The sequence below is a fragment of the Lathyrus oleraceus genome, chromosome 4 (genome assembly GCF_024323335.1).
Source record: "Lathyrus oleraceus cultivar Zhongwan6 chromosome 4, CAAS_Psat_ZW6_1.0, whole genome shotgun sequence".
Classification (NCBI taxonomy): Eukaryota; Viridiplantae; Streptophyta; class Magnoliopsida; order Fabales; family Fabaceae; genus Lathyrus; species Lathyrus oleraceus.
The window spans coordinates 31234558-31247460 of NC_066582.1; the positions used below are offsets into that span (position 1 = coordinate 31234558).

At 34.2% G+C, this 12903-nt stretch overlaps 1 protein-coding gene across 1 annotated transcript; it reads right to left on the bottom strand.

Moving 5' to 3' along the window:
- Positions 1–3996: 3996 nt before the first annotated feature.
- LOC127138603 (auxin efflux carrier component 2) lies at positions 3997–5896 on the bottom strand. Its single transcript, XM_051065085.1, has 5 exons — positions 4993–5896; positions 4663–4867; positions 4304–4547; positions 4136–4212; positions 3997–4063 (listed from the first exon to the last, which is right to left on the bottom strand). The coding sequence occupies exons 1-5, from the start codon at positions 5894–5896 to the stop codon at positions 3997–3999; spliced, it is 1497 nt and encodes a 498-aa protein (XP_050921042.1).
- Between the last annotated feature and the right edge of the window lie 7007 nt (positions 5897–12903).

Consider the following 12903-nt stretch of genomic DNA (forward strand, 5'->3'; position numbering starts at 1 on the left):
CACACAACGTCGTCAGAACCTTTCTGGTCATAAAAACATCATCACCATTGTGTAAGAGTTGCTCTGATGGCCAACACCATTTGAACCACAAAACTCACATTGATTCAACTCATCAAGATCCAAACCACAACAATTACCATCTTATCTTTCAATAACACCTTGCACAACTCAGCTAAGCATCATGTTTCCGAAAAGCAGCAACATAACCAACAAGCTTCGAGCTCATTTTCGACGAACTCACGACACTTCCAGCAACGGTCTGCCAACGGTAATGATTCAAAATGAAATCTTTTGTTGTGTTATGTTTGTTGCTCAGATGTTGGTTTCGGTTTTGATTCGATTACATTGCTTACTTATTGTATCGTGTGTGAATTATTGTAACATTATCATCGTATTTCATTTGGTGTTGGTTGTGTTATTTCAGTTATGTTTGATTTCTTTGTAATAATTTTGTAAACATTGTAAATATAATATTGGGTTGCTACTGTTTTTTGTTTTTCCGTGGTTTGAATCGGACTTTGATCTGTGGATTCGACGATTATATGTCGTTATGCCGCCGATATTTCTTTTGATATATTAATGTAACATTATCGGAGCACCTCTAAGTTAGTTTCATTTGTGCGGTGTAATATTTTATTTCAGATTATCTTCACGTAAATATATGTTTGTGTTTGTTGCTGCTATATGGTTTAATATTGCGTTGCAATTTTAGAGTTTAAATCCAATTTAGCTTTCGAAAATCGTTTGAATGCATAAATTCGATTGCTCAACTTCTTATAGAGTGTTTCCTACATTAATCCATCTTAAGTTAGTTTAGAGCTAAATTCAATACTTTAAGTTTTGATTTATTTTTCTGTTGTAAATATTGTAATTAGTTTATCGAGTTGCTGAATTTTTCATTGCGTTGCAAATTCGACTTTGTAATATCATTTTCACTCAATTTCTTATAGATTGATTCTTACATGAATCCACTTTAAGTTAACTTAGAGCTAAATTCAATACTCTAGATTTCAGTTTATTTTTGGTCCTTTGGCTTTATTTTGGGCCTTCTTACAATGATCTCTTTGTTATTTACATTTACTTGTTTGATGAGCTTGTAGTTTAATCGCTTTATTATATCCCCATTTAACAAAATGTATCCCCATTCCCGTGACGTTTAATAATTTATCGCATTACTTTACTTTGTTATTATTACGTAAAATCAACCACTTTCAAAAAGAACAAAAATAAGTTTGATCCAATGTCGAGCAACTTTCTCAAATCAAACCATTTTCACTACCGACTTTAATCATTTCAAAACCATTTTCACAATTTAATTCTCAACGCAAATCAAACGCATGATCCAACATCAACCTCTTTTCATAATCAAATTCAAAATGATTAATTCATACTTTGTCCATTTCAAATAATAATCGAAAGAAACCGACTATCCGAGTGTAATGTCCAGTCATACCCCCGAGTATTAGGCCCAAGTGGTAATCATTTGTAGGTCATATATACTCGTCTTTCGCCAAAATACAAATGTGTCTCCTTTCGCAATAAATCAAAGAAAAAAACTACCTGAGGGAAAAGCCCAATCATAATCCCGAATACTAAGTCCAAGTTGTAATAGCTTGCAAGCTCAAGTGTTTGTCTTTCATTCAAAACGGTTGTAAATATTCGAACTTTTTCACAAACAAATTGAAAGAAAAAGACTACCTGAGTGTAATGTCCATTCATAGTCCCGAGTGTTAGGTCTAAGTGATAATCGCTTGTAAGTCATAAATACTCGTCTTCAATCCCTAACCCCTTTTTCTCCAAAAACTCTAACTTTACTTACTCTTACTCAAAAGATCCACTAATCATTTTTTATCTCTAAAAACCTAATTTAACCTTTTACTAATTACACTTTGGCCAAACTCTTCTTATAATTTTCACCACTTCCCTTGTTTCTTCTTAATTTCTATTTTCCACTCAAAATCTCTATTTCTATTTATTTTAATTAATTAAAATAACTATTAATTCTAATTATTTTAATCATTCTATCAATCCAATAATATTCTTACTACACTCCATCATACCTCACATACGCATACGACTCATAAATATTTAATTAAAAACACATCACATACTAAATAACTAAATAAAACACCAATAATTTGATTAAATAAATTAATCAAATTTCAGGTTGTTACAATGTGGAGATACATGCACAATAAATTACCTACCGATGAAAACATGTTGAGAAGAGGTTTTTCCTTCAGTTCTATTTGCTCTCTTTGCAATAGGGATTGTGAATCTACAACTCATATTTTCTTTGACTGTAAATTTGTTTCTCAAATTTGGAGCTGGTTCTCCAACTATTTCAATCTTTAGCTCCCTATCAAGAATTTCTTAGATTGCAAGCAAGCCTTGAACAATGACCGGTCTCCTCAATTGAAAATTTCTTTCAATTCTAGTCTGGTCAATATATTTTTTGAGGTTTGAAAATCCATAAACAATCAGATTTGATGGAAAATTGGTTCATTGGAAATCTTGTGTTACTTCTAATGCTGATGCTACTAGTTTTTCTAGAAATCAAACAGGAAAATTTCAAATTCTTCTATAAACAACTTCTGCATTCCAAAGAAATTTAACATCAATATTCATCCGCCTAAAAAAAAACTATTAGCATTCTTTGGCAGCCGCCTCCAATGGGATGGATAAAATGTAACATTGATGGATTAGATAGATGTGTTCCTTCATCGTGTTCTTGTGGGAAAATCTTTAGAAATGAGTCAACTGACTTTTTGGGAAGCTTTGCCAATTTCATGGGTGATGGTAATGCTTTGTATGCAGAGTTTTCTGCAACTATGACAACATTGGAGCACGCTTGGGATATAACGTGGAATAATTCTTAGATTGAATAGAATTCCACTAATGTGGTGAGAGCCTTCACAAATGTCAAATTAATTCCTTGAAAGATAAGGATTAGATGGTTGAACTGTGTAGCTATTACTCATGATACGAGATGTTTAGGCTCCCATAACAATAAAGAAGTTAATCATTATGCTTATTCTCTAGCGGCCATTGAGTTCATTTATAGATCTCACAATTGTTTCATTTTTTGCATAATAATATGGCAAAGGTTTCTTGTTAGACAAACTTGGTACCCCAAGGCTTAGACTCTCTTCTTAAAGGGTTTTGGTTTGGTTCCCTTGTGTATATTGACCTTTGTCTTATATTTGATTTGGTTATTTGGTTGATTTTTAAATAAAAAAAACTTATTTGACAAATTATAAAAAATACTTAATATTCTTTTTAGTCTCGTATGTTTATCCAAGAGTTCATTTTGGTCATTAACTTGAAAAATATTTATAGTAGTTTTTTAATTCCTCAAAACATAATATATTAATCATTTTTGTATAATTAACGACAAAAAAACCTAAAAATCAATCGCTAAATTCGCAACTAATGAAATGAAAAGGAATAATATAATATATTTTAAAAAGTTAAAAGATGAATATAAATATTTTTTAAGTTAAGAGAAAAAAATATTCCCAGAGGTTAAAATATGGCAACTAAAAAGTAGTAAACCTATATGGTTACTAATGAAATTGCTTGATTCTCCGGCAACAGCTGTGATTCTTCGTGGTTTTATGGAGACTAAAACTGCTGTTAGGTTCTGCCTAGAAGATCCGTGAGCTAATATCAAAGGTACTTTGAATTATTTTTGCATTAAAGTAAAATTATATACAATGAATTCAAAACCTGGAAATTCAACAAACTTTATTCAATTTGATCGTAGCATTCGTGTTTACTGAAATCTGGCAGTCATTTTTTTTTAGTTTTTACCACCAGCCTAACTGATTCGATAGGATTAGTTCTGACATCAAGTAATAGTTCATATGAAGCTTTGTTTATTTGCACATGATCATCTAACTAATACATTATTTCCTACCATTCATCTATTTTAGTGAGCCTTGAAGCCACATCATCATAATTGTTTTCTATTGCTTTTGCATCCAAGATAAACTACTATAGTCCAAGAAGCACATAGTAGAGTATTGTTATGGGCAATGAAATCAACATTCCAAGTATAACCCTGCACAAATACCAAATTCTTTTTTAGTATTTATTTTACTATTTTTTTATTAGAGATTCAAATCAGACTCACCCTACACTGAGTATATCTGCATGTAGATTGTATTCTTTGGCATACACAAAGGGAACAATACCCTGAGGAAGAGCAGCCTGCAAAAATTCAACATTTATGTTAAAAAAACCATAATGTGGTAGGGCAAAAACAAAAGGAAATTTTTTGATGAAGTGAATTTAATTTAACCTGAACGATTGTAAAATGTAAGAGAACTCCGCGGAGGCCAACTGCTATTGCGGTTGCCGCAGTCACGGCAGGAGCGACCAAGAACCTCACCGCCATAGAAAATGTTGCAACTAGTTTTCCACATGGAATCAGCTCAGGCTGTAATGCCATGGACAAACCTAGACTAAACATGGCCAATCCAAGACCACCACTAGCTAGTATCGAGAAGCAACTCTTTACCATCGCGGGCATATCGACGTGCAACCTACATGGATTGATAGAGATTGCAAAGAATCTTCAATATTTTCAACGGTTCAACTATATATACTATATATAGAAATATTTTACCAAAGACAAAAAATAAGAGAAAATGTTTATACTTGAATGATATAAGAGACCAAACAAGTCCTAAAACACTTGCGTAGGTATTAGGATTTCTAATGAGTTTTCTCCAAACCATTATGAGAATGAGTTTTGCCATCACAGTTGCTGGTGGCATATCTTTGTTTTTGTTTACTATCCCTACTTCATCCATTCCAACATTCCCTTCTTCACTTCTCGTGTTCTCAATCAATTCATTAACACCTACATTTCAAAAAACCATCATTATTGGTAAGAAGGAGGACTGAAACCATTTGATGTCAAAACTAACCTCCGAATCAGATTAGTCGATTCAGTGAACTGGATATTGATAGTGAAAAAAAGAACACCATTATTATTAAACTCACCATTAAGATTCCTCTCTCTCCTCTTATTTATCTTCTCATCTTCTAAATTCCAAGACTTCAGTGTTTCCCCTATGGAAGATTGCACAAAATTAACATCACCACTAGTATCATTATTACTATGAAAATGATCAGTTTGGTCAATACTAGTAGAAAAACTTGGTGTTGATTCTCTTGATGATTGAGCTGAATATATTTCCACACTACTAAGATTTGATTGAGATACGTTAAACAATGGCGATACCATAGATTTAGTATTTGATCTTCTAACAATAACACAAAGTTTACCATCTTCTCCTATCTCAGCATCCGTTTGAAGAGGTTCTCTATCGTTAAGCGAAACAATATCAGAATCAACTTTGAATGCAGTTATAGAAGCTGCAGTTTCAGGAAACTTTTCTGAAATAAGAAGTTTAGCCGCTCTATATTCAAACAAGAAAAGTAGAACAGTGCACCAAATAACACTTTGCGTAACAACAATTTGTATCATGAGAGTTCCTGACAAATCGCCATACATAGCTTTTAAAAGAGGGATTCCAACAACGAGTGAGTTAGGGAGAGATGTAAGAGAGAAAAGAGTTATAGTCCAATCAAAACTATCTTGCTTTTTTGAGAACATGTTCCATAGAAAAAGAGCAACAAGGGTAACTACTTTTTGAAGTGTATCAGCTCCTATGAAACGGTAATTCATAGCATATGGATCATTGGAAGCTATAAAATGGAAAGCCAGTAACGGAACTACGAAAACTGAGATAAAACGGCTTATTCCTGAACATTGTTCAGGTGCGAAGATTTTCCACCAACGAACCGAACCATATGCTAAAAACATAGCAAGATATAATGGCACAATCGCCGTGAAAATATCGTACATATCTTTACCGGAAATCATGGCTTTGAGAACTTTTGTGAAGGGATCAAATATGTATATGAAGAGTTGTTGATTATAAACGTTGATGTAAATGTAAATTGACAAGTATTCATTGATCTGCGGTAGTAACAATGGTTATAAGAATACTGGAAAAACGATAGTGGTTTAAAACAGAAAGTTGCCAAAGGGGATTCGAACTATTCTTGTAGTATTTACCATAACGGCAACAAACTATTTCTTAAAAACTATTGAGTCACACAACGTTAATTCATTTGTTTGTTTTACGGCTTAGGCTAATGTGTGGGAGCAAATAATATCAAACGGTGTATAGTTGGAAAATTTTAGCTTATACTACTATAATTTTACCTTCAATATAATAAACTATACATATATATTTCTTTAATTTTACTTTTTTTTTTATTTGGCTTTACCTTTACAAAATAATTTTTATAAACTAGTGATTTTTTTCAAAATTTTATATGTGACTAGTATTAAGATTTTCATTTTCATATTAATATTAAAATTATGCATGGGAAAACTTCAAGAGAAGATTTTAAGAAATTTACTTGTCTATACCATTGAGCTTTTTGCATTAAAATCTAAAACCGTAAATCTTCAATACGATGTTTTTGAAATTCTACTGGGGCTTAATTATTTTACTTTAAAATTAATTCAATTCATAGATAAGAAAATTGTTAGAATTAATTCATTTTCAGTAACTTATAGACAATGTTTGTTAGAGTACTTTAATATTTTCATTAAGTCTCATTTGTATTTAAGCAAGTGAGTCGTGTGAACAATAGTATCATTATCCTTTTGTTGCACTCTGTGTAGTGTAGCAGAGCAGTGCGTGCACGTGTTTGTTGTAACTGTTTTAGAGTTGTGGAAGTTTGTTATTATTCTCTATTTTGTCTCTTATTTCCATTGTTCATCTTTATCACCTTGTGCACCAACAATTGGTATCAGAGCTCCGATTTAGATTCACAGGGAAACACCACGGAAAACACGAGTGAAAGGGTGAGGCGTTGTGTGAATGATTTATGTTCGGAAAATTCGTGTTGAATTTCTGATGAGAATCATAACAGAATCACATATATTGATTTTGCGGGATTGGGAAGCACTGTGTTTAGGTGAGATATGAGTGTATTACATAAGGTTGAAGATGAACGAAAATGGTAATCTGAGTGCCAAGCTTCCAGTGTTCGATGACAAATATGCGTTAATTCAGAACGTCTGTTATGTTCCTGGCATGAAGAGAAATCTGATGAGTGTAGGTCAATTAATTGAAAAGGGATTCTCAGTTACCATGAAGAACAATCTTTTAAGTTATATGACTGTAATCAGAAGCTGATTATGGAGTCAGAACAGGGAAGGAATAGAACATTCAAGGTGAATGTTAAAACTGCTGACTCTGAATGCCTTAGCGCAACTAATATTGTGAAGGAAAGTGAGTTGTGGCATAAAATATCTGATCATTTGAACTTCAGAAGCTTAGAGCATCTGAATTCAAAGAAACCGGTACGTAGAATTCCTACAATTAAGAAACTAGAAAAGTCATGCAATGTGTGCATGAGAGAGAAGCAACTAAGATTGACATTTGCATCAGAAGTAGCTCCAAGATCAAAACATGTTTTGGGAGTAGTGCATTTTGATGTGTGTGAACCATTCCAGAATCATCACTAGAAGGGAATAAATAGTTTGTGTCATTTGTGGATGAGTTCACAAGGATGACATGAGTATCCCTTATAAAGTTCAAACACGAGGTATTTGCTGAATTTAAGAAATTCAGAATCAAGTCTGAGAAACAGAGTGGTCAGACTTTGAAAATTCTCAGAACTGATGGTGGAGGTAAGTATAACTCTACGAGTTCAAGAAATTATGTGAGGAGAATGGAATTGAGCGTGAAGTGACTGCTTCATACACTCCTCAACATAATGGTCTTACTGAAAGGAAAAAACCGAACTTTGCTTGATATGGCAAGGAGCATGTTAAAGAAGAAGAAGCATCCTAACACTTTGTGGGGAGAAGCTGTTGTCACTGCAGCATATGTGCTCAACAGGTGTTCAACCAAGAAGTTGAAGAAAATTGTTTCTTTTGAGACTAGAGATAAGTAAATTGTGAGTCATTTTATAGTATTTGGTTCTGTCTGTTATAAACACATTCCAAATGCTACTAGAAAGAAGTTGAATGATAGAAACAAGGTGATGTTACTGGTGCAGTATCACTGTAAAAGTGCTTATAAGCTTTATCGTCCATTCACTAATAAGGTTGAAGTTAGTAGATATGTTGTTGTGAAAGAGTCAGAAGCATGGGATTGGAGCAAGTCTCAATCCAACTCCGGTGTAGAGTTAACTTCTGAAGATATTGATTCTGATTCTGAAGATGAGTCAGAGCCTAAAAATGATTCTGAGAGTGAGTCAAAATTAGAATACGAGATTGATTCTGAGGAAGAATCTGATTCCAATCCAGATTCTGATGGTGATTCAGATTCTGGTGATCTAAATTCTGATGGTAATTCGGATTCCGGTGGTAGTCCAGATTCTGGGAATATTCTAGATTCTGAAGGGGGTCATGCTTCTGAAGTCGGTACTTTTGGAGTTCCCGATATTGTTCCAGAATAAGAAGGTTTTGAACAAGTTCAAAGACCATAATGAATCATAAACATTTCGAGAAGGTTTGTAGAGTTTGACATGCTGCAAGACACTAAAATAGATTCTGAAGGGGAAGTTATTCAGTGTGCCATGTTAGTAGACTCTGAACCCGTAAGTACGAAAGAAGCTCTCAAGTAGAAAGTCTGGCTGAAGGCCATGAAAGAAGAACTTAAGCTTCTAAAGAGATTTGAGTTGCTGAATTATAAGTTGTTGTCACCTGCTAATACAAATTAGAAATTGGATTCTGATTCTGATGGTGATGATGTAGATGCGACAACATTCAAGTAGTTGATGGACTCTCTGAGATATTTGTGTAATACCATACCTGATATTTGCTATGCAGTTGGAATAGTGAGTAGGTTTATGAGTAAACCGAAGTGGTCTCTTTACCAAGCTACTGTCAGAATTCAGAGGTATATAAAGGGAACTCTGAAGTATGGAATTTTGTTTCCTTCTGATGCTGAAACTAACTCAAAACTTTTAAGTTACTCAGATTCTGATTGGTATGGAGACAAAGTTGACAGAAGAAGTACTTCAAGGTACTTGTTTAAGTTTCTGGAAAATCCTATTTCTTGGTGTTCCAAGAAGCAACCAATTGTTGCTTTGTCAACCTGTGAAGCAGAATATATTGCAAGTGTTGTGGCTGCATTTCAAGTTGTGTGGCTTCTGAATTTACTGCAGGATCTGAAGATCCAAGTAAACAAGTCTCTGAAGCTCATGATTGAAAATAAGTATGCAATCAATCTTGCCAAGAACCCAGTGCTGAATGGAAGCTCATGATTGACAATAAGTATGCAATCAATCTTGGTTAAGTTGAATATGAATAAAGATATATTATTAGAATTAATTTATTTTTAGTAACTTGTAGACAAAGTTTGTTAGATGGTAATTTAGTATTTTAATTAAGTCCCACTTGTATTTAAGCAAGTGAGTGGTGTGACTGTGAACAATAGTACCATTATTCCTTTTTTTGCAATCTATGTAGTGTAGCAGAACAGTGTGTGTGTTTGCTGTAATCATTTTAGAGTAGTGAAAAATTGTTATTATTCTCTCTTATTTTCATTGTTCATCTTTATCACCTTGTACATCAACAAAAATAATATTAACTCGAATGGTTGGATTTCAACTTAGTTGAGATATTTTAAGTATATTATCTTGCATACTTCTACTTTTATAAAAAAAAATCCTAGATAAGATTGTTTGTAAAAGAAAGTAAAAAAAAATTCATAGATAAGATTGTTTGTGAAAGAAAGTTAATGGTGGTTTGTAAATTATTTTTAAAAGTGTTTCTATTGAAAATTTATAGAGACAATAAATATAATCAAATCATCCAAATTTTCAATATTATAGATTCAATGAATTATCGAAAATTTAATAGAGTTTTTTGTTGTAAAAAATTGAAGCCAAATATTGGAAGGATTTTTTTTTGGAATTTGCCATGTTGCTAAATCTAATTTCTTTTATAGTAAAAAGAGTGGTTTTTTTACCGAGATAACCCAGTTTTTCGAAAAAATTCCCAAAATACCCCAGTTTTCAGAAAATTTCCCAATATACCCCACTTTTAGGAGGAGGCGCCAATTCAATTGGCGACTCCCTTAAAAAAGCCTCAAATGACAAAACCTCCAACATGAAAGTTGTAGATCTTTTCAAGACAATGATTTTGGACATACATTTTGCATCATTTGGATTTTTTATGAGAAAGTTATGGGCAGTTGAAGTTGGACTTCTGATTTTTTCAACTATTATCTGACCTATAATGTTTTGTATTATTGCATGTGTTTCTGTTAGAGTTATGAAATTTGGTCCAACATAACAACTGAAGTAGACATCTTAAATTTTCCAATGCACTTGGTCCCACCTCAAAATAATTAAAAATGAGTGAGTTAGGTCCTTACGAACTTGACCCAAAATTAGGGTTTCTGTCAAAACATGTGTATGTGAATTTTGCCAAAAGGGACCAACTTCAAGCCCTTCTGTTTGAATGATAAAAGCCTCAAATGACAAAACCTTCAACATAAAAGTTGTAGATCTTTTCAAGATAATGAATTTGGACTAAAATTTTGCATCATTTGCATTTTTTTTGAGAAAGGTATGGGCACCTGAACTTGGACTCTTTGACATTTCAATTGTTATGTGGCCTATAATGTTTTGTATTATCATATGTGTTTATTTTAGAATTATGAAATTTTTTCCAACATAACAATTTAAGTAGACATCTCAAACTTTCCAATTCACTTTGTCCCACCTCAAAATCATAAAAAATGAGTGAGTTAGGTAGTTGGGTAGTTGACCCAAAATTAGGGTTTCGGTCAAAACATGTGTATGTGAATTTTGCCAAAATGGAGTTTAGACAAAGAAACCTAATGTTTGGAGTTTACACAAAGATAAATTTGATATAATACGAATTGATATTAATAAAATTTGGAGTTTACACAAAGAATCCTAATGGTGATGACCGGGATCACCTAACCGACCTTCGGTCCCACATCCCCTAGCTACCCTAACCCTTGGCCCTAACCCACGATGACGATTCTGCACCAGTGTTTGTTCATCTGATGGTCCAGGAGCGTCATTACATCCTACAGGAGAAGATCCGTTGAGGTATTCAGCCAACTCAGCATAGTCTTCAGTATTCAATGATGGTGTACCGGCGTAGCTGAGCTCATGACCCATGCCAGAGAAGTTGGGGTGTGGTTGACTCATGGATGGGCGACCGGGACGGTTGAAGGGAGACATGGGTGTGAATGATGGGTCTAGGAAAGGTTGGAAAGGTTGTTGGGGTGTTTGGAAGAGATATGGTTGTGGGATGTTTTGGTATTGTGATGTTTGGGGTTCTTGGCTACGGTAGGAGGAGGGGCGGTTAGTGTTTTGGCTAAGGCGACTTTGGTAGGGTGATGGTGTGGGTGCGAAGCGATGTTCGATCTGAGGTTGATGGTCCATTTGTTGGTGGTGGTATGGGGGATGTTCTTGGTATTGGGGTTGGGTGAATGGCATGTTTTGGTTGTATGTTTGTGTGTTTGTGGAACGGAAAGTTTGACGGATAGGTGGTTGTGAGTAACCGGGTTGAGAACGTTGTTGGGGGTTAGATGTTGATCCTTCTTGTGTGTAACTTGTCTGGCGTGGGTCGTAGAGGTACATATCATCAGCGATGAATTGAAATCCAACCGATCTGTACCAAGCCATATAAGTACGACTTGGTTTTACCTCATTTGGCATGACTGTGTCAGTTAAGACATGGTCATGACGGTGCTTCTGTAACACCCTTCTAAAATACCCCAATATTTAATTAAAACAACATATAAAACTCAGAGTAATTATGCAGTTAAGGGTGTCACACACAAAACACTGTACACCATGTTCCAAATTATCCTGTCATGCTCATTTATTTAGTCAAATAAAACATTTGCATAGTTCGCAGCGGAATAAAATCCAACATCAGTATAAAACATGTAACACAATGCATGTAAACTTATTCAACAATCATCAATGAAAATAAGTAAAACATCCCGTCCCGATGTTACATCTATCAGAGCACGACCCCCTAAGGAACTATACTAGACTCCAAGGACTAGCTTCTACTCAATCACTGCTCGTTACCTGAAAATAAAGTTGTAAGGGTGAGTTCCTCGATCGATATAACAAGCATTATAAAATCTCATGTATTGTTAAGTAAATAACACATTAATCACCCTAATCATATCACTTATTCAGTAACGACACATCAACTCAAATATCATATTCAACACCAACACACTTCATACTCATACTCAATGCCAACACAAACACACAACACACGTATAATACTGGAATACATCCATTCATATTATACGCCATACAAAATTTATGCAATGAGACTCCATGCATGCGGTACCGACTATTCTTGAACATATAGTTCAACTTCACCGACCAATCCAGGTACGGCTACCAAGCTCACTAGTCCCACTCATTTGAGACCTAGTGACTCACATCACTAATTCCTCACTATGGGAATTAGCTACCACCCCAAGGGCCATGCTATGCACGCTAATTCACCTAGCATGCAAACATCAACAACAGTCCAAAACGACTAACATCACTAATTCCTCACCACGGGGATTAGCTACCACCATAAAGGCCACAATATGCATGCTAATCATCTAGCAATGCAACATCACAACAAAATCCACAATGGACATATGCTCACACTCTAAGCCATAAAACAGTCCATTCACAACACATGCATAACATATACATTCACAATATTATGCATACCATCACACATCATCAACACATGTATCAACACATCATTATCATGTAAATCAATTAAACACAGTATTAGCACACTCTACTAATACCTATACTGCTCAAAACAGCGGGAAATAATCCCTATTACATCAT

Bases quoted from the DNA above. Each gene is read 5' to 3' on its own strand.
- LOC127138603 (XM_051065085.1), bottom strand. From the start codon at position 5,896: ATGATTTCCGGTAAAGATATGTACGATATTTTCACGGCGATTGTGCCA. The intron at 4,548-4,662 runs GTATAAACATTT...CAATCCATGTAG, and splicing joins TGGTCTCTTATATCATTCAA to GTTGCACGTCGATATGCCCG. The intron at 4,064-4,135 runs GTGAGTCTGATT...GTATTTGTGCAG, and splicing joins GCAGATATACTCAGTGTAGG to GGTTATACTTGGAATGTTGA.